Source organism: Podarcis vaucheri (genome assembly GCF_965113315.1).
Source record: "Podarcis vaucheri genome assembly, chromosome: 7".
In the NCBI taxonomy this organism is placed as follows: Eukaryota; Metazoa; Chordata; class Lepidosauria; order Squamata; family Lacertidae; genus Podarcis; species Podarcis vaucheri.
In genome coordinates, this window is record NC_138765.1 from 85,384,952 (window position 1) to 85,405,980 (window position 21,029).

At 50.0% G+C, this 21,029-nt stretch overlaps 1 protein-coding gene across 1 annotated transcript in view; it reads left to right on the forward strand.

Moving 5' to 3' along the window:
- The first annotated feature begins 12,296 nt into the window (after positions 1-12,296).
- NT5DC4 (5'-nucleotidase domain containing 4) overlaps positions 12,297-21,029 on the forward strand; it is a 44,502-nt gene continuing 35,769 nt past the window's right edge. The window contains exon 1 of the mRNA XM_082230167.1: positions 12,297-12,489. Within this exon, the coding sequence (XP_082086293.1) occupies positions 12,386-12,489 (104 nt within the window). The 5' untranslated portion in view covers positions 12,297-12,385. The remainder of the gene's footprint in view (positions 12,490-21,029) is intronic.

The window sequence follows — 21,029 nt, forward strand, 5'->3', positions numbered from 1 at the left end:
AAGGACATGGAGTGACTTGCGCTCAGCTGTCTCCCGCAGCCACTCCCAAACCTGCGCCGGCCTTTGATCTCCAGAGCCAGGCTGAGCTGGGCCACCCACTGTGGCTGAGAGATTGCCAGGGTGGGGAGAGAGGAGCCCTTTCGGCTCCCTTTCTGCTGGAGAAGGGAGTTTGTGGAGGGCTACCCCCCACCCCATCCCTCATATGTCTGGAGAGCAACTGCAATTGCACAGCTGCGAGTTACACCAAGGGTCATCCAGCCCAACCCTGGCAGTTTAAAAATTCCAATGAATTGGAGGATTTAAAATCAACAGCATGCTGTACAATGAAGGAGAACTATGTGAAAATGATGTACCGGTGGTATTTAACACCTGCTAAATTAGCAAAGAGGGACACAGGTGGTGCTGTGGTCTAAACCACAGAGCCTAGGACTTGCCGATCAGAAGGTCGGCGGTTCGAATCCCCGTGACAGGGTGAGCTCCCGTTGCTCGGTCCCTGCTCCTGCCAACCTAGCAGTTCGAAAGCACGTCAGAGTGCAAGTAGATAAATAGGTACCGCTCCGGCGGGAAGGTAAATGGCGTTTCCGTGCACTGCTCTGATTCACCAGAAGCGGCTTAGTCATGCTGGCCACATGACCCGGAAGCTCTACGCCGGCTCCCTCGGCCAATAAAGCGAGATGAGCGCCACAACCCCAGAGTCGGCCATGGCTGGACCTAATGGTCAGGGGTCCCTTTACCTTTACCTTACCACTGTATCTTGGAAGGCACACAGAGGACAAGAGATTCCTGCAGCAGGCTGTTCCATTGCTAGTATGAAACTGTTTCTAGATGTTGTGTTTATTATGCTGGCGTAAGGTGGGACTGGTGTGGGCATGGGCGTTGCCTATAATGGTCTTGGATTTATTTATTTATTGGTATGTACGCCTGGCTTTGAACTTTTGTTATGTACTGAGTTGAATAGGATCCAAACTGAAGCAGTCTGATTGGTCCTAGAACAATAGAATCCAAATTGCAGCAGTCTGATTGGTCCTAGAACAATAGGATTCAGAATGCAGCAGTCTGATTGGTCCTAGAACAATAGGATTCAGAATGCAGCAGTCTGATTGGTCCTAGAACAATGCAGCAGTATGATTGGTTGGCAGGAACCACCCAATCATGCTCCAGATATAAGTGAATCCACAACCTGATTGGCTTACAGTAGAATTCCAGAATTAGCCAATCATGTGCAGCCCATTGTGTAAATAATGTATATAAAGCAGATACTTTGAGGGTTCTTTCATTCATTCCTCCTCACCACTATGAGCTGAATAAAGAGCATGAAATCACTTTGCGACTCTGAGTATATTTCAACTTTGAACCGAGGCTGTGGGCTTGGGGTCTAGGAGAATGCCGGATGCTCCTGCTGCCGCTGGGCAGTTAGTTGGGCTGCAGGGGGTCCTTGCGCAAGGGAGACCACAGAGTCCCCAAGCTGCCCAAGGCTACGCTGCAGCTGAGGCAGCTCTCTGGCTGTGCTGTGTGTACAGAGGGGCTTATTGCCAGCCTCCTCCCCTGCCCTTTGCCCCCTTTCCAAACGTGAGGCCTGGATGGCCCATTTGCACTGCTTGGTTAGGGCAACCTCTGGCGGTCAAGGCCTGGCCACTTTGATGGTGCCAAACAGCAGGAGGTGGATGGGCTGGCTGTTGCAAGAGGGACAGGCAATTGCAGGGTGGGCAAGCTCAGATCCTGTTTCTCCTGCTGTTTTGGGGTTCTGGGAGCTGCAGTTTCCCCACGGATGGTAAAATGGCAAATCCAGCATCGCCTGAGCTCTGCAAGTGCAGCTTTCTCCCAACTGAAGTGCAGAGTGTTTGAGGACAGGGACATTCGCAGGGAAACCAAAATGCTAGTTTACAAAGCTATTGTACTACCAACCTTACTATTGTTGTTGTTTAGTCGTGTCCAACTCTTTGTGACCCCATGGACCAGAGCACGCCAGGCACTCCTGTCTTCCACTGCCTCCCGCAGTTTGGTCAAACTCATGTTCTTAGCTTCGAGTTGTGAAACATGGACCACTTATAAGAAGAAGAAGAAGAAGAAGAAGAAGAAGAAGAAGAAGAAGAAGAAGAAGAGTTTGGATTTGATATCCTGCCTATCACTCCCTTTAAGGAGTCTCAAAGCGGCTCACATTCTCCTTTCCCTTCCTCCCCCACAACAAACACTCTGTGAGGTGAGTGAGGCTGAGAGACTTCAGAGAAGTGTGACTGGCTCAAGGTCACTCAGCAGCTGCATGTGGAGGAGCGGAGACGCGAACCCGGTTCCCCAGATTACGAGTCTACCGCTCTTAACCACTACACCACACTGGCCATTTCCAGCTCCTTGAAATATTCCATCAACGGTGTCTCTGAAAAAGTTTACACATCACTTGGGAAGACAGGCAAACGAATGCCAGTGTACTGTAAGAAGCAAAGATCACCAGTGTCAAAGCGATTCTTCAACAACAACTTTGTTGGACTGGTCATGTTGTTCGGGTGCCTGATTTTCATCTTCCAAAGCAACTGCTGTATTCTGAACTTAAAAATGGAAAGCGTAATGCTGGTGGTCAACAAAAGAGGTTCAAAGACTCTCTGAATGCAAATCTAAAAAAATGTAGTATAAACACCGGCAACTGGAAAACACTGGCCTGAGAACAGTCGTGGGCTTTGAAGACGCTCAAACTCAGGACGAAAGGGAGAAATGCGCTAAGAGGAAGGCATGTTTAGTAAACCCTCATCATGATTAACTTCCACCCAGAAACTTATGTCCCCACTGTGGAAGGACATGTGGATCCAGAATTGGTCTCCACAGTCATTTACGGACTCACAGTTAAGACCGTGTTAATGGAAGACAATCTTATTCAACTACGAGGGATCACCAAAGAAGTAGAAAATGGCAAATGCAATTCCATGTGTTTCAAGCGATGCAAGTTTGGGCAGTTTCTGTTTCTCAAATTCACATATGCACTCATGGGGCTTGAACCGGGGGTGACGGAGCGGGAACAAGACCTTGGGGTCGTAGCAGGCAGCTCAAGGAAGATGTTGACCCAGTGTGTGGCGGCCGTGACAAAGGCAAATTGCATGCTAGGGATCATTGAAGATAAAACTGCTGACATCACAATGTCATCATACAACAAATTCGTGTTGCAACTGCATTTGAAATGCCATGTGCAGTTTTAGTTGCGTCACTTCAAAAAGGATATTGTAGAGTTGGAAAAGGTTCAGTAAAAGGCAAGCAGAATGATCCAGGGGGAGTAGAGAGACTCCCCTGTGAAGAAAAGTTGCAGCATTTGGCATGGAGAGAGAAATGTGTTTTTGGCTCCTTCTTAACTCTGGAACTAAAGGGACCCCTGACCATTAGGTCCAGTCGTCGACGACTCTGGGGTTGTGGCGCTCATCTCGCTTTATTGGCCGAGGGAGCCGGCGTACAGCTTCCGGGTCATGTGGCCAGCATGACTAAGCCGCTTCTGGCAAACCAGAGCAGCGCACGGAAACACTGTTTACCTTCCCGCCGGAGCGGTACCTATCTATCTACTTGCACTTTGACGTGCTTTCGAACTGCTAGGTTGGCAGGAGCAGGGACCGAGCAACAGGAGCTCACCCCATCACGGGGATTTGGACCGCTGACCTTCTGATCGGCAAGTCCTAGGCTCTGTGGTTTAACCCACAGCGCCACCCGCATCCAAACTCTGGAACTAGTAGATATCCAATGAAGCTGAAGGTTGGAAGATTTGGGACAGAGAAAAGAAAGTGTTTATTTATGCAGCGCATAGTTAAACTATGGAACTATGGCTCTGCTCCCACATGTGAGCCACTGTGAGAACAGGATGCCGGGCCAGATAGGCCCCTGTTGGCCTGATCCTGCAGGCTGTTTTTATGTTCATATGCTCAGAAGGCCTATCACACTCAGATCCTTGAGTGTTTTTTGGGGAAGCTGCCGTCAGCTTTAGCACACATTCCACCCTTGGCGATGCAGCTGCAGTTTTGGATAAAATCGCATGGCCTTCTGTCAGGGAACTGCCATCAGCTCAGAGACGAGAGATGGAAGGGCAGTTGTGTTATAGGGAGCCTCCAAAAATCTTGCAAAGCAGTTCCTCCTCCAGCCAGGAGGGAAGCCCCACCTCCAGTGGAGAAGAGGCACAGGGACCAGGGAATGCTTGGGAGAGCCTCAACCCTGAGCCTGAGCAAACCAGAGAGGCGGGAAGTACGTCCCTGCCAGCGCCCATTCTGCGCCGTAGTCTTCGGTGTAGGGAGGGGCTGAGAAGACTGGGGGTGACACCACTTTTATGCTGGGGGAGGTACAAAGACCGACCGCTCCCGGATTCTGCTAGCGATTGAGCCAGACATGAATTTCAATGCTCTTCATTGTAAATAGCTTGCACCAAGAATAAAGCCTGGAAAAGACAGGTCGGAGTCTTGCCTATTTACTCTTGAGCAACCACACCAGCCCCTGACACCTTCCTTGCAAGGGTGTTGTGAAGGCTACAGAGACAATGTGTTTGCTGCACTGTCCGTCTTCTCTGTGATGGGGAGGAGCATGGAAGCAGTCAGGCATTGCCCATACCCGGGGGCCTGAGGTTCGTAGCTGCTGTTTGCTATGAAGGACTAGAATGTTCCCAGCATGAAATCTCTTAGGAAGCAGGAGTCTGGTCACCAACGATGCATTCCTTGTCTTCCCAGAGGCTGGTCCTGCCTGGGGTGTGGAATAGTGCAAATGTCGAAGCCCGCTGTCCCATTGCCACACTGCTTCTGTGCCATGAAAACTCAGGCTGCTGGTTTGTTGGATCAGGGCAGTGGCGTAGCGTGGGTTGTCAGCACCCGGGGCAAGGCAAGTAATTTGCGCCCCCTAACCCGTAGATTTGCGCCCCCTAACCCGTGGATTTGTGCCCCCTAACCCTAACCCCCAGATGTTGCGCCCGGTGCGGCCGGCCCCCCCTGCACCCCCCACGCTACGCCACTGGATCAGGGCCCCCCTGCTCCCCATGAAGCGAGAAAGCGCTTTGTCCATGTGATTTCTTTATAATCAGCTGAGGAAGTTGTTCTGTGACCAAATTCGCCTGGTGTGATGAGTATTCTTAGCACTTCCTGCCTTGTGATGTGTCTTTCAGAGTCCAGGGCACCAGGGTGAATTTATTTATATCTGAATTTCATCCTGAAAGCCCATTTTACACTTCAGTGTCATTCTCTCTTTTGTATTCTGTTTGAATTCGCTGTTGCACAAATCAGCTGAAGCTCTTAAGCTCTTCCAAATCTCCTTTGAGTTTCAGTTGCCACCCAGCCTGAATAAATTTGCACAGTGGGACCTTTGAATGGGGTAGATTGGATTTGCTTCGCCCAGTTGCAGCCACCAGCCAGTGAGAGGGTTTTTTGGGGGGTGTGTGTGTCTCAAATGCAGCTCTGTGAAGTCTTGAGATGGGACTGTCCCCCCCCCCCCCAGAACTTGGCCTTCAAAGCTTCCTGGTGGCAGTACCAGCCATTATTTGGAGTTTCTGGTGTATAATTAATGGCAAAAGTGAGGTGTGTGTGGGAACGTGGGGGACAGAGCTGGCCTGTTTGAAGGACGAGATATGCCAACACAATCTGACGTCTATTTGCTCAGGAATAAACCCCATGAAGTTTACTAAGTGATTTTAGGAATGGAGCCTTACTGTGGCTGGAGAGAGAGACCCTTGTGGATTAGAGGCTGATTTGTGGGGTGCTGTCGTTGGCAAGGTCACACTTTTCTGCAAGTGGCACGACATTTGTAGGCACTTTGCATTTCCCCCAGTCTCAGGCCTTGGAACCCCTTTTCCCTCGTCTGTCTGAAATTTGGAAGGCCAGAAGCTGGGGTGGGGACTGTCCTGCCTGCAACTTTCCTACGGGGGTTGGACTAGATGGGGGTACCTTCCTGTGAAAACAGGAATGCAACTGATGGCTTCGGTCAACAAAGTTGGCCCCTTTGGTCATCTTGATGACAGGACTTCTAAGCAAGTGTCCGAACACCTTTCTGTTTGCGCTGCCTGGGAAAACCCATTCTTTAGCACTGAATTTCAGCAAATCCGATTGACATTTGTTTTGATTCAGCACCAAAGAGCGGGTTTTCCTGGACGAAAGCGGTGGCACAAGCCAAAGTCTGCATGAGACATGGCCAGCTGAATAAAGGATGGCCTCCAAGTGCCACCAGACTGGCTTTCATTGTGAGAACGCAATCGATAACATACAACTCTCAGGAAAAGAAATCAAAGGAAATCTAACTGTATGCCGATGTATGAATACTGGAAAAGGGGAATAATCAGTAAGGCTGTTGTGGTTGTGGGGGCAAAACAGTTTGCAGAAGTTCTGCCTTAATAATGTATCTGGTGGTCTTCCAGGTCCCACCAAAGGACAAATGCCAACTCCTTCCAAAAAAAGGTCTAAGCTTTCTGATTAGAAAAAATGAAGAAAAAATGAATGAAAAAGAATAAATAGTGGTGCAATTGACTTCCAACAAGCACACAGAGTGCGAACAAGACTGAGTGTAGGGGGGGGGGGACTGGGCTTGTTTAATTTCACTGCACACAGGTGGCGTATTGACAATAAAGCTATTATTTATTTATTTATTTATTTATTTATTTATTTATTTATGTATGTATTTATTTCTATCTATCTATCATCTATCTATCTATCTATCTATCTATCTATCTATCTATCTATCTATCTATCTATCTATCATCTATCTATCTATCTATCTATCTATCTTCTATCTATCATCCATCTATTTTGTTAAGAGCATCCATGCTTCTGGTGGACAAGGGGCGCCCTCTGCTGGAAGATCCACACAATGGCGCCTGGTCTTAATCTATGTAGCGTTTTGGCTACCTCTCCCCATTGCTCATCATTCAAATGACAGATCCGTCTCCACGCTCTCTCCCTGCACTCGTGGCCCCCTGGCTCCTAGAACAGCCCCAGAATGAGCACCGAGTGGAGCAGCCCAGCTTCCCCAGAGCTGGATTTCATGGTGGCATGCCTAAGAATTGAAGGCAGGGGAGAGCAACCGGGAGAAGAATTTGCCAAACAGAGTTGGGGCGAGAAAGCAACCCTGTTTCACACTGCTCTTTATAGGGAAGGCATCCAAGGATGAGCTGCTGTACTAGAGATTGCCATACATGCTTTCGTGCAAGGGACACAATCATTTTGGTGCAACCAGAGGAGACACGACTGCTGGAAAGAGTGCAGAGAGAACAAGCATTGAGGCACATCTACAGCAGCACAACCGGACGGACGCCCAGCTGCAACAAAACATGTCTCTCCTCCATCGGTCTCTACAGCCACAACAGGTGCTGTAACACTTCCAACAGTTTGACTTCATCCCTGATGGTGAACTAATAATAATAATAATAATAATAATTTATTTGTACCCCGCCCATCTGGCTGGGATTCCCCAGCCACTCTGGGTGGCTTCCAACAAAGATTAAAAATACATTAAAATGTCACACATTAAAAACTTCCCTGAACAGGGCTGCCTTCAGATGTCTTCTAAATGTCAGGTTTATCTCTTTGACATCTGGTGGGAGGGCGTTCCACAGGGCGGGCGCCACTACCGAGAAGGCCCTCTGCGTCTGCCTGGTTCCCTGTAGCTTTGCTTCTCGCAATGAGGGAACCGCCAGAAGGCCCTCGGCGCTGGACCTCAGCGTCCAGGCAGAATGATGGGGGTGGAGACGCTCCTTCAGGTATACTGGACCGAGGCCGTTTAGGGCTTTAAGGGTCAGCACCAACACTTGGAATTGTGCTCGGAAACGTACTGGGAGCCAGTGTACGTCTTTCAAGACCGGTGTTATGTGGTCCTGGCGGCCGCTCCCAGTCACCAGTCTAGCTGCCACATTCTGGATTACTTGTAGTTTCTGGGTCACCTTCAAAGGTAGCCCCACATAGAGCGCGTTGCAGTAGTCCAAGCGGGAGATAACCAGAGCATGCACCACTCTGCCAAGACAGTCCGTGGGCAGGACAGTCCTGAGACTGACAGTTGCTAAGCATACGTAAGAATTAAATATCTACAACAGAATAGTAAATCCCCACAAAACTCTAACCAGCAATATAATGAAACTTAGAGGAAATAAGTGGCCGATTTGTTTGTGTATCTGCAACAGGGTTTGTTCCTGGTAGATTCCAGGAGTGCCTTAAGCCTGGTCCCTGGCTTCCCATAAGGACATAGGAACAGCCTCCTAGATCAGGCCAGCCTAGTCCAGCATCCTGTTCTCACAGTGGCCAACCCTCTCCCCTCTTGTGGTTTCCAGCAGCTGCTGTCCAGAAGCCTTGCTGCCTCCAACTGTGAAGGCAGAGCCGAGACCTCGCCATGAACTTGTCTCTTTCAATGCCTCTTTTAAAGCCATGCGAGGTCCTTGCTGCTTACTGGGGGAGGGAGTTCCACAGTTGAATTTTGTGTTGCATGAAAAAGTTCTCTTCTCTTATCTGTCCTGCACCTTCAGCTTCACTGGATGTCCAGGAGTTCTAGTGTTTTGAGAGAGGGAGAAAAACTCTCTCCACTCTCTCTCTTTTTTAAGATAGTATTTATTAAAATTTAAGAAACAATAAAAGGTTACAAAATTTAAACATAAAAAATAGAGTAGAAAAAAGGATACAAAAATACCAAAGGCAAATCACACAAAAAGTAAAAAACAGTTAAGAAAAAAGAAAAATCAGTATTTCATGTCTTATAGTTCATTTACTTGTTTCCTGGCTTCCTCACACCTCCCCTTTTGTATTCCTGTTTAAAATTCCTTTCAGCAAATCCTTACCCTCTATCATTTATCTTTACTCAGTATCTTAACCTATTATAACTATGTATTTTCAACCATTGTCAATCCATATTTGCATATTCTTAATAATCTTTTTGCCAATACCACTTATTTTCCATTCCAACATCATTTTAACATTCATTAATTTTACAGTATTTCTGCAAGTAGTCTTTAAATTTCTTCCAATCCTCTTGCACCGACTCTTCTCCCTGGTCATGGATTCTGCCAGTCATTTCTGCCAGTTCCATGTAGTCCATCACCTTCATTTGCCATTCTTCCAGAGTGGGTAAACCTTGTGTCTTCCAATATTTTGCGATGAGTATTTTTGCTGCTGTTGCTGCATACATGAAAAAATCAAAGTTGGAAACAGAACTGTTAGATCCTGAAACTAAGATACTTTCAAGAATGTATAACTCAGTGTTTCCCAACCTTTTTTGGGCAAAGGCACACTTGTTTCATGAAAAAAATCTCAAGGCACACCACCATTACAGCCCCGTGACGTCAGCGCGCAGCGTCACGCCGGGAGGGACATGAATTGCTAGCAAATTACATAATCACCTGCTTGAGGGCTGGCTCATTTTCTCCGAAGGCAGAACCCCATTAATTAACAGCACAGACTCACACCATAGCCAAGACGGGGGAAAACCTCAGTCATGCACAGTCATGCACATGTGGAGGCTAAATGAGGACGAAGACCGGGCAGAGAGCAGGGTTCAAATCACCCCACCTGGCCAGGACAATCCCTGGGTGCTCCCTTGGGCCACTCGCCTGACCCACCTCGCAGGGCTGTTGTTGCGAGGATAACACGGGGAGAACCACGCGCGCCCCCGGGAGCTCCTTGGAGGAGAAAGCGGGCGATGAATGCAATGCACGAAATATATGAGAGGCGACCAGGTTTTGCAGGTGAGGGGCCCCCGCCAGCCTCTGCTTCCAACACCCGGCGCAACGACGCCGAAGTTTCCCCCCGGGCTCGGCTCGGGGAGCAGCGCTGCTCCCCCCCGGCTCCCCTTCGCCCTTCCGGCTCTCTCTGCCGCCCACTGGGGACCCCCCTCACCTGCCAAGTCCGGAGCGCCGGTGGAAGTTGCATGCATGCATGCAGGGCGCCGCGTTGCCATTGCATTGCACTGCACTCCATGCAACGCCTGCACGCATGCATTGCCTTGCACGCACGCCAAGGGGTCTCCCCGCGGTCCGATGCGTCCCCTCCGGCGCGGATGCAGCATTGCAAAAATAACACCCCCCCCGAGGCAGCCCTACCTGGGGGGCAGCCTCCGTCGCTCCGCCTCCGCAGGGATCCCCGGGCTCCATCCTGCCGCCCGATCTCCGCGCTCATTCCATGGCCGGGAGAAGAGCGCTTCAAACAAAACGCCCGGCCCGCCAGGCCATGCTGGGAAATGTAGTTCGCGCACCCCGCGCGGGCACGGAGCCCAAGGGCGAGGGGACTACGGATCCCGGCAGCCCCCGCGCCGGGGACGGAGGGGGAGAGGCCGGGTGCAGGGATGGAGGGACGGGTGGGCGAGCGAGTGAGTGAGTGGCAGCCGCCAAGCCTTGGCCGAGAGCCAGGAAGGGCCTCCCCGGAGGAGGAGGAGGGAGGCGCAGAGCGGGAGGGAGGGAGGGAACCCCAGGGGTCATCTAGTGACGGCGCCCCAATCGAAAATTTGACTTAAAAAAAAAATATTTCAAATTTTTTAATTTTTCCCGCGGCACACCAGGCAACATCTCGCGGCACACTAGTGTGCCGCGGAACAGTGGTTGGGAAACACTGGTATAACTTGCTGTTAAAATGGAATACTCAAGACGAGACGGTTAAATCTGCTATGATTAAATGGGCAGAGGACATTGGACATAATATTATGTTTGCTGACTGGGAACGGTTATGGACAACAGGTATGAAATTCACGGCATGTAATGCCTTAAGAGAGAATATTATGAAAATGGTATACAGGTAGTACATGACACCAGTCAAGCTTGCAAAAATCTATCATTTGCCCGATAATAAATGTTGGAAATGTAAGGAAACTGAAGGTACATTCTTCCACCTTTGGTGGACGTGCCCCAGGATTAAGGCTTTCTGGGAAATGATATATAATGAATTGAAAAAGGTATTTAAATATACCTTCCTGAAGAAACCAGAGGCCTTTCTCCTGGGCATCGTTGGCCAATTGGTGCCGAAGAAACTCTCTCCACTCTCGCCATGCCCTGCACAATTTTATTAATGTCTATCATGTCACTTAGGTGGTGCTGTGGGTTAAACCACAGAGCCTAGGGCTTGCCGATCAGAAGGTCAGTGGTTCGAATCCCCGCGACAGGGTGAGCTCCCGTTGCTCGGTCAAAGTGCAAGTAGATAAATAGGTACCGCTCCGGCCGGAAGCTAAAACGGTGTTTCCGTGTGCTGCTCTGGTTCGCCAGAAGCAGCTTAGTCATGCTGGCCACATGACCCGGAGGCTGTACACCGGCTCCCTCGGCCAATAAAGCGAGATGAGCACCACAACCCCAGAGTCGGCCATGGCTGGACCTAATGGTCAGAGGTCCTTTTACCCTTTACCTTTTTATCATGTAGCTGCACAGAACAGGGGTCAGCAAACTTTTACAGCAGGGGGCCGGTCCACTGTCCCTCAGACTTTGTGGTGGGCCGGACTATATTTTGGGGGAAAAATAATGAATTCCTATGCCCCACAAATAACCCAGCAATGCATTTTAAATAAAAGCACACATTCTACGCATGTAAAAACACCCTGATTCCCGGACTGTCCACGGCCGGATTTAGAAGGCGATTGGGCCGAATCTGGCCCCCGGCCCTTAAGTTGCCTACCCATGGCATAGAATAGTTGTAGAGCTGGAAGGCACCCCAAGGGTCATCTAGTCCAACCCCCTGCAGTGCAGGAATGCCTCGCCTTTTCTCTGATCTAAAATGCCCCAAAAACTGCAACATTTCAGGAGAGTCGCTCCAGCCCCTTGATGGTTTCGGTTGCCTTTTTCCGAGCCTGTCCCAATTCTCTCACATCCCTTTGGCAGCGAGAACCGCGTGCAGCCTTCCCAATGTGGTCGCGCCATAGGTTTATGGTGTATAGATCGCCTTATGATCTCAGGATCGCTGGCATGAAACTGCGAGGAACGGAGAGAGGGAGAGGTCCGGCGTGTGTGTATTCGAGAGCGCCTGGCGCGCTTCTGGAAAGCGCCTCCGGCGAGCTGCAAATGCGCGCATCTTGCAGAGAGCCCTTTGCAGGATCCCACCCCTTCTCTCTCCCGCCCCACTCTCTCCACCCCAATCAGGCCCGGGAGGGGTCCGCCTGCAGCTGGGATGGCTGCCTGGGAGCAAGAAGAGGACGGGGAGGTGGTGTTTGTGTTTGGTGGGGGGAGAGGCTAAAAATACGCACCGGCAGGAGGAGCAAAGTCCCCGGCAGGGGAGCGCAGTCGTGGCGGGGAGGCGGGGGCGCTGGCCAGCCTGAGCGAGCGGGGCAGCCCTCCAAGCCAAGGCACAGCAAGGGGGGCCGGGAGGCTATGGGCTGGCGGGGGGCGGGAGGAGGAGGGCCATCAGCTGGGCCGGGCTGATAGCCTATCTCCCGGGTAAAAGGGAGCAGGCCGCCTCCGCGCCTCCTCCTCCTCCGCGCCAGCCGCTGTCAGAGGATGGGCAGCATCGCCAGGGAGCCCGCCGACGGAGCCATGGAGCCCCGCGCCGAGCTGAGCGCCCCCGAGACGCGCGCCCCCATCAAGCGGGACTACCATCACCGGTAAGGGGGCAGCGGGACCATCGGGGCGTGGGGAGGCGCTGCTACCTCCAGACCCAGGGAGAGCATGCCGGGCGACACCCGTCGAACTGGAGAGCTGGAAGGGGGACGCCAAAGGTCATCCAGCTTAACCCCCTCAAGGCAGCAATCACAAGACTCCCAGGCCGATGGAGAGTCCGCTACCTTCCTAGGGAGCCCAGGGCCGTGAGGCTGCTGCCAGCTGCTCTGCAGAGTTGGGGGGGGGCGTAAAAAGGGGGCAGCGGGCTCCCCCTCTGAGCGTGTGGTGCAAGGGAGTGTTTTTGAGTGCGATCTCTTGGCAGTGGCTGTGATGTTTGTTTATCCAGTGGCAGGGAGTTCCTCTGGTCCCCTTTGAGGACGCGGGGGCTTGTTGGGCAGGGGTGGGGGAATATGTCTCTCTTCAGCTGAATATGGTGCGTGGGGGGGGCAATGAAGAAAGTGGATTATTGATGGGAGCAGTGCCGCTCCTGCCTCCTCCACCTGCGCTCGGAGATATACAATGGTTGCAGATATAATCCCTGGCCAAGTTCAAGGTGTTACTTAACAGCATTTTTACCTGTTACTTAACCAGTTTACCTGCAAGATCACCTCGCCCCATAAACGCCTAATTTGATTGCTTCCAATAGCATAAGACCTAAATACTAGATTTTAGGGTGACAGCACGCTCACTTTGGAACTGCCTGCCTCTTGACAGCAGGCGGACGTCTTCACTGCACTCTTTTCGTTGCCTGCTAAAATCATTTTCATTAGGACAAGCCTATCCAGTTGTTCAGAAAGCGGATGCTAGTCTTAATCGGTTTTTAGTCCATTGCCATTTTAATGTTACGGATGTCTTAAATTATTACTGCTAATTTTTCTTGGCGATAATTTTATCGTTTTATCTCTTTCGTGAACCCCTTGGAGGTTTCTCCTTTACAATCAAGTGGGGTAAAAATGAAATAAATGAGTGTTACTGGGGACGGGTGAGGAGAGGGGCCCTTCCTGGTCAGAAAAGGAAGCTTTGCTGCATCCAAATTGGCCTCTCTTCCACTTCAGGGCTCATTTCCATCTCAAAAGCGCTTTCTGCTCTAATAACTTGTATTGTCTCCCCCCCCCACAGTCCTCCTCCTCCTCCACTCCTGGCAAGGCCTTTCCTTGCTTTCTCCTCCTGCTGGCTCTTTGGGGCCAGGACTACACGCTCCCCCCCCAGGACAATGTCAGCAGGGAAGCTGCCCTGAAGGCAGAGGACCCAAAGGCCAGGAAGGCTGGGGGGGGGGTGGGGTGTCCCTGGAAGGCGGTCAGTCCTGAACTGCCAAACAGCATTGCAGGCCCAGAATCTTACGCTGGGGGAGATAGGAGGGGAAGGACTTTACCTTTGGGGTGCTCCCGTATTATTGTTGTCGTTGTTGTTGTTTATTTTAATTTTTGTTACTGTATTTATATCCCACCTTTTTCTCCACAGAGCTCAAGGGGGTATTTATTTATTTTTTAATATAAATTTTTATTAGTTTCTTTTTAACATACCATTTTCAACAGTACTTAAAAATATTTTTACATCTTATTCAATTTTTTTTTTACTTCCATCAGTCCTGTCTGAAAATGTTCCAGTCTAATCTCTTAGTATACATTTCTTATTTCCCCTGTTACATTTAAAACTCATAACCAATATCTCTATTCTTTATCTACTTTGTAGCACTTCATATATTCCTCCTTACAAAACTCCTTGTAGTCCTACTAATGTAATTTGTTGGTTACAATTGCTTTTCAAATAGCTCATATACTTCTTCCAACCTTCTGTAAATATCTGGTCCCCCAGGTTTCGAATCCTTCCTGTCATTTTGTCCAATTCTGCATAGTCCATTATTTTCGTCCGCCATTCTTCTTTCGTCGGAATTTCTTCTTGTTTCCTCAAGGGGGCATTTAATCCCCCACAACAACCCTGTGAGGTTAGGCTGAGAGGCAGCAAGGGACTGGCCCCAGGTCACATCCAGGCAGTGGCGTAGTGTGGGGGGTGCAGGGGGGGCGCAACATCTGGGGGTTAGGGTTAGGGGGTGCAAATCCACGGGTTAGGGGGCGCAAATTACTTGCCTTGCCCCGGGTGCTGACAACGCACGCTACGCCACTGCATCCAGGGGGCTCTGTGGCTGAGTGGGGAGTTGCACCCTGGTCTCTTGGGTCCTAGTCCAACACTCTAACCACTATGCCGTGCTGTCTCTCAACAACAAGGTTCCCTCCTCCAGGCACTGGCGACTGAATATGGGGGTGTCAAAAGATCCCTCCTGAGGCCCTTTTGTGGCAAAGGTGTCGCTGGGCCCTTGTGACATCTCCTTTCTTTCTTTCTTTTTCAATTTTTTTAAAATTAATTTTCCAAAAATTCAAAAACAAACAGACATATAAACATACAGACATCCTGCTTCAATCTTGGTAAAATTATTAAGTGACTTCCTCAAATCCCCTTGGTTGAATTTCATTATACAGTGGTACCTCAGGTTACATACGCTTCAGGTTACAGACTCCGCTAACCCAGAAATAGTGCTTCAGGTTAAGAACTTTGCTTCAGGATGAGAACAGAAATCATGTTCCAGCAGCGCGGCAGCAGCAGGGGGCCCCATTAGCTAAAGTGGTGCTTCAGGTTAAGAACAGTTTCAGGTTAAGTACGGACCTCTGGAACGAATTAAGTACTTAACCTGAGGTACCACTGTATATCATTTTAACAGTTTTCCAAAATCAATTTTCTCAAAAAACTCACTTGATCACTTAACATCTTTCGTTCTTTCTAATTTAGCTTTAAATATCTTAAATCTTATCGTTACATATTTCAATCCTAAGCCTATCTAATATTTGCAAGCTTTTCCAATTAAGTTATCTTGACATATTTAGCTAAATAGTCTTTAAATTTCTTCCATTCTTCCTGGTACTCCTCCTTCTGGTCGCGGACTCTTCCAGTCAGGTCGGCCAGCTCCAGAAAAATCCATCATCTTTATCTGCCATGTGACATCTCCTTTCAACCACCAGTAAGGAACCCAGATCATGTGGGGGGGCCTGGTCCATCAGGGCAAAATGGGGCACTCCAGCTTCATACTTTTGACCAGGTGACCCTGGAGGGTCCCTTCCAACTCTAGGTAAAGGTAAAGGGACCCCTGACCATTAGGTCCAGTCATGTCCGACTCTGGGGTTGCGGTGCTCATCTCGCTTTATCGGCCGAGGGAGCTGGCGTACAGCTGTCATGTGGCCAGCATGACCAAGCTGCTTCTGGTGAACCAGAGCAGCGCACGGAAACGCTGTTTACCTTCCCGCCAGAGTGTTACCTATGTATCTATTTGCACTTTGACGTGCTTTTGAACTGCTAGGTGGGCAGGAGCAGGGACCGAGCAACGGGAGCTCACCCCGTCACGGGGATTCGAACCACCGACCTTCTGATTGGCCAGTCCTGGGCTCTGTGGTTTAACCCACAGCGCCACCTGTGTCCCATACCCTTCCAACTCTACAATTGTACAAATCCATGATCGCTCTGTCTCAGCGTTCAACTGCAATCTAGAGACCTCTTGGGAGATAGGGAGATGGGGAAGAGGACACTGGCAGGCAGCAAAGCCACCCATTGGGACTGGGGTGGGTGAAGGAGAAGGCCAACCAGAAGAGAAAGACCCAGTGCCATCAGTTTTTGCTTTGTCCCCATGATTTGTTCATCAGTGGTGTAGGGTTAGGGGTGAGCAGAGAGCGACCCACATTTGCCGATGAGACCGAATCGTTTTGGGTAGCTAATGCAAAAAAGGGATTGTGGAGAGCTCCAAAAGAATCTCTCGAAGCTGAGTGAGTGGATTTTAAAAGGGCAAACGGGGTTCAGCGAAAGCAAGTGCAAAGCGATGCACCTTTGGGCAAAGCGATCTTTTAGATCTTATTCTATAAACTTCCGCAGGAATGAGACCTTGGGGTCGCAGTAGATTGCTTGAGGAAGATGGTGATCCGGTGTGCGGCAGCTGTAAAAATGAAAGGCAAACTCCCTGCTAGGTATCCTCTGGAAAGGAATCGAAACTGCCAGTGATGTAAGGCTGTTATACAAATCTACGGTGTGACCAGATTTGCAATACTGTTCACGATTCTAGCCACCTCACCTATCCAAAGGATATTGCAGGTTGGAAAAGTTTCAGAAAGGGGACACCCAAATGATTGAGGTGATGGAGCGAATCCCCTATGCCAGTGGCTTTCAACCAGTGTGCCGTGGCACCCTGGGGTGCCTTGAATGGTGGTCAGGGGAGCCGCAGGCAACACTGGCCTGTCCCTCTTTCCTTCCCTCCCTCCTTAGATGCCCTCTGGCGTCTCTGCCTCCCAAAGGCTTGCACAGCAGTTTAATGCAGCAGCCCTGGCTACAAGCTCTGCGTGCGAATGATGCCTCTGGGATGATGATGATGATAAAAAAGAAGAAGACCCCTGACCATTAGGTCCAGTCGTGGCCGACTCTGGGGTTGCGGCGCTCATCTCGCTTTATATGCCAAGGGAGCCGACGTACAGCTTCCGGGTCATGTGGCCAGCATGACTAAGCTGCTTCTGGCGAACCAGAGCAGCGCACGGAAACGCCGTTTACCTTCCCGCCAGAGCAGTACCTATTTATCTACTTGCACTTTGAGGTGCTTTTGAACTGCTAGGTTGGCAGGAGCAGGGACCGAGCAATGGGAGCTCACCCATTGCCGGGATTCGAACCGCTGATCTTCTAATCAGCAAGTCCTAGGCTCGGTGGTTTAACCCACAGCACCAATAATAATAATTATTATTTATTATTTGTACCCCGCCCATTTAGCTGGGTTTCCCCAGCCAATCTGGGCGGCTTCCAGCAAAGATTACAAATACATTAAAATGTCACACATTAAAAACTTCCCTGAACAGGTCTGCCTTCAGATGTCTTCTAAAAGTCTAGTAGTTGTTGTTCTCTCACATTTGGTGGGAGGGCATTCCACAGGGCGGGCGCCACTAACGAGAAGGCCCTCTGCCTGGTTCCCTGTAACTTGACTTCTCACAAGGATGGAACCGCCAGAAGGCCCTCGGCGCTAGACCTCAGTGTGTGGGCAGAACGATGGGGGTGGAGACGCTCCTTTCGGTATACTGGGCTGAGGCCGTTTAGGGCTTTAAAGGTCAGCACCAACACTTTGAATTGTGCTCGGAAACGTACGGGGAGCCAGTGTAGGTCAGTGTAGACAGTACTGAGCTCAATGGACCAAAGGTCTAATTCGGTATAAAGCAACTTCTTGTGGCTTTAAAAGGAGGTAAGACAGATTCATGGAGGAGAGAGCTATCAAGGGCTACGTTCTGCCTCCAACCACAGGAGGGGAGAGGGCTCTTGTGTTCGAATTCTGCATGCAGATTTCCCACTGGGTTGCCACTGTGAGAACAGGAAGCTGAGCTTGGGCCTGATCCAGCAACCTCTTCTGATGTTATTTTTTAAAAAAATATTATTAACATATAAAACACATACATATACATTTACACAATACACGTACACAACACACTACCTTATTTTCATAACATAAAACATACCTACATTATATAATACCTACCTATACTGTACATATCAACAGACCTACACACCTACCCCACACGGACACCCACCACGTGACTTGATTTCCAGCCGTTCTTGTTACACTACTTCATTTTTCTAACTAGCTTAAACGCATTTCATTATTTCTTTAATCTCTTCTTCTATCTTGACTTTACTCTCCTTTCATTCAAATCATTTTCTGGATTCACTCAATATCTGTCAGAAATTCTACCTGTTAGTTCGGCAATATGGAAGTATTCCATCATTTTAGATAACCAGTCTGTTTTGGTTGGGACGCTGCTGCTTTTCCAATTTTTAGCAATCAATAACCTTGCCGGCGTAGTTGCATACATACCGTATTTTTCGCTCCATAAGACCCACCAGACCACAAGACACACCTAGTTTTTGGAGGAGGAAAACAAGGAAAAAAATATTCTGAATCTCAGAAGCCAGAACAGCAAGAGGGATCGCTGCGCAGCGAAAGCAGCAATCCCTCTTGCTGTTCTGGCTTCTGGGATAGCTGCGCAGCCTGCATTCGCTCCATAAGACGCACACACATTTCCCCTTACTTTTTAGGAGGGAAAAAGTGAGTCTTATAGAGCAAAAAATATGGTAAATGTTGGTCTGACCATTCTTTTTATTTCCTCTGACATGATACCTAGGAGAAAGGATTCTGGGTTTCAGTGGCATAGCGTGGGTTGTCAGCACCCGGGGCAAGGCAAGTAATTTGCGCCCCCTAACCCGTGGATTTGCGCCCCCTAACCCTAACCCCCAGATGTTGCGCCTGGTGCAGCCGGCCCCCCCTGCACCCCCCATGCTACGCCACTGCTGGGTTTTCCCCCCAAATGAAAATCTAAACATCTTTTTCAGTTCGTTATAGATATTTTCCCAGAATCCCACTATCCCAGAATCCCACTATCAGTATTTTCTGATGTTCTTACGTAATCGTGAGCCATGGAAGTTGCAGGGTCAGCTCTGGGAGCTGTAGGTAAAGTGGTGTCCTGCCAGAGTCAGGACTATTTGCACTGGCTCAAAGCAAACAGGAGGGTCTCTAACCTTTGGCCGGGGCCTCCGCTCATCCTACCAGAATGACTTCTGGCTACACACCTCCTTCCTGGCCTCTCCTGGCAGACCTTGCTTTGGCAAGAGAGGGATCCGTCCCCAAGGGAGGAAAGGTCGCCCTCCTGTGTGGGCCCTGCCTGAAGCCATTACATCAGCTGGCACTGGGGGAAGCAGCCAGGGGACCCTTTCCAAACTCTGATAGGGAAGGTAAAGCCACTGCTTATGATGCAAGGCTCTGACGCATGCGCTGAGGTCAGGGCTGTCCCTTGGCCGCTCAAGGCCTTTCTGCTAACACCTCCCTGGGACAGGGTGGACAGGACGAATCGCTCCATTCCCAGGGGTTGGACCTGATGACTTCTTGTTGTAAACAATATCTGCCCTTCTTCCCTTATGGGGTATCCAAGAGCCCATATAGAGTCCTTAGGTGGGTTCCCTATCGGTAGGAGAAAATAACAGAGGCCAACCAGAGAATATTGAGAAGCAAAGCAGCTGGTAAGCCTAATCTTTATTGAACTGTTGCAACAGGGTGCTTCCCTCGCACACAGGAAAGGAGGAGGACCCAGAACAAAGGTGTGCCTGCCCTTATATAGACATTTTAAATTCCCTGCCCTGGAGCTCAAGACCACCAATCCATAAATCATACATACATCACAGAAGGCATGTAACCCCCCAGAAACATCACACCTACATCACAGAAAAGGCGGTCTACAACAGAAATTTGAATGTTGCTGTTTTTCCTGTCTGCCAGGTTATCTGATAATGCCTTATCTCAGTGTTTCCCAACCTTTTTTGGGCAACGGCACACCTGTTTAATGAAAAAAATCTCGCAAACCACCATTGCAGCCCCGTGACGTCAGCGCGCAGCGTCACGCCGGGAGGGACGCACGAAAGTGAAAGTTTTTTCCCTCCCCCTTGCCGGGGAACCTCCAAGCTTTGGGGGTGGGAGGAGGCAGCAGAGCAAGGGACTGAGGGACGGCGGCAGCTGAGGCGGCGGCGGCTGTTGTGGTGGTGGCGGCGATAGCGGGCGGAGGAGGGGGCGGCGGCGGGGCTTGAGGAGCCGTCGCCGGGAGTTGCTGCTGCTGTTGTTGTTGCTGCTGCTGCCCGGACATGCCGGCCTCCTCCTCCTCCACTGTCTCGCGCTCCTCCCTTTTGCACGCGCTGCCCCGCCGCTCGGCACCACCACCGCGGAGCCGCCCCCGGCTCGACGCGGATCCTCGCCGCCGCCGCCTCTCACCGCCCGACTCGCCCGCCTCCCTCCCACGGCACACCAGCCGATGTCTCATGGCACACTAGTGTGCCGCGGAACACCGGTTGGGAAACACTGCCTTATCTGATTGCCTTTCCTGGTAGTCTGCCATTCCTTTGAGAAAGTGATTACCCAATTCCTGAGACAATGGGAAGGGTCCCTCACCCCCTTCCTCCTTGCAGAGAAAACATTTGGTCAGTTTGGGAGTCAAAATGGTTTCAGGGCGGTCTTCCTGTGCTGCTCCAGACATGTGGTCCACATATCTATCATAGCTGTCAACGTTTCCCTTTTTTTATGGGAAATTCCCTTATTCCGAATAGGATTCCGCGCAAGAAAAGGGAAAAGGTGACAGCTATGATATTTATGTACGTGCTTGGTTGGTGCATTTATGAACATTTTAAATATATATATATATATATATATATATATATATATATATATATATGACCTAATTTTTTTATTGCACTTCTTTCCAATGCTACGATTCTACGATTCTTCACTACTAGCATTTTGTGGCTGGCCACGGGGCCTTAATGGCAGGCTTTGTGCCTTGGACATGGCTGTGTCTCCCCAGTTAAGGAGCTGGCAAGCAGCCTCTGGCAGGCACTGACTCCTTCCCTACAAAGCGGAAAGCTCCCTCCCTCCGTCCCTTGCTCATTCAAGGAATCTGCTTGGAGTCTTCCAACTAGGCCACATTGCATTTAATGT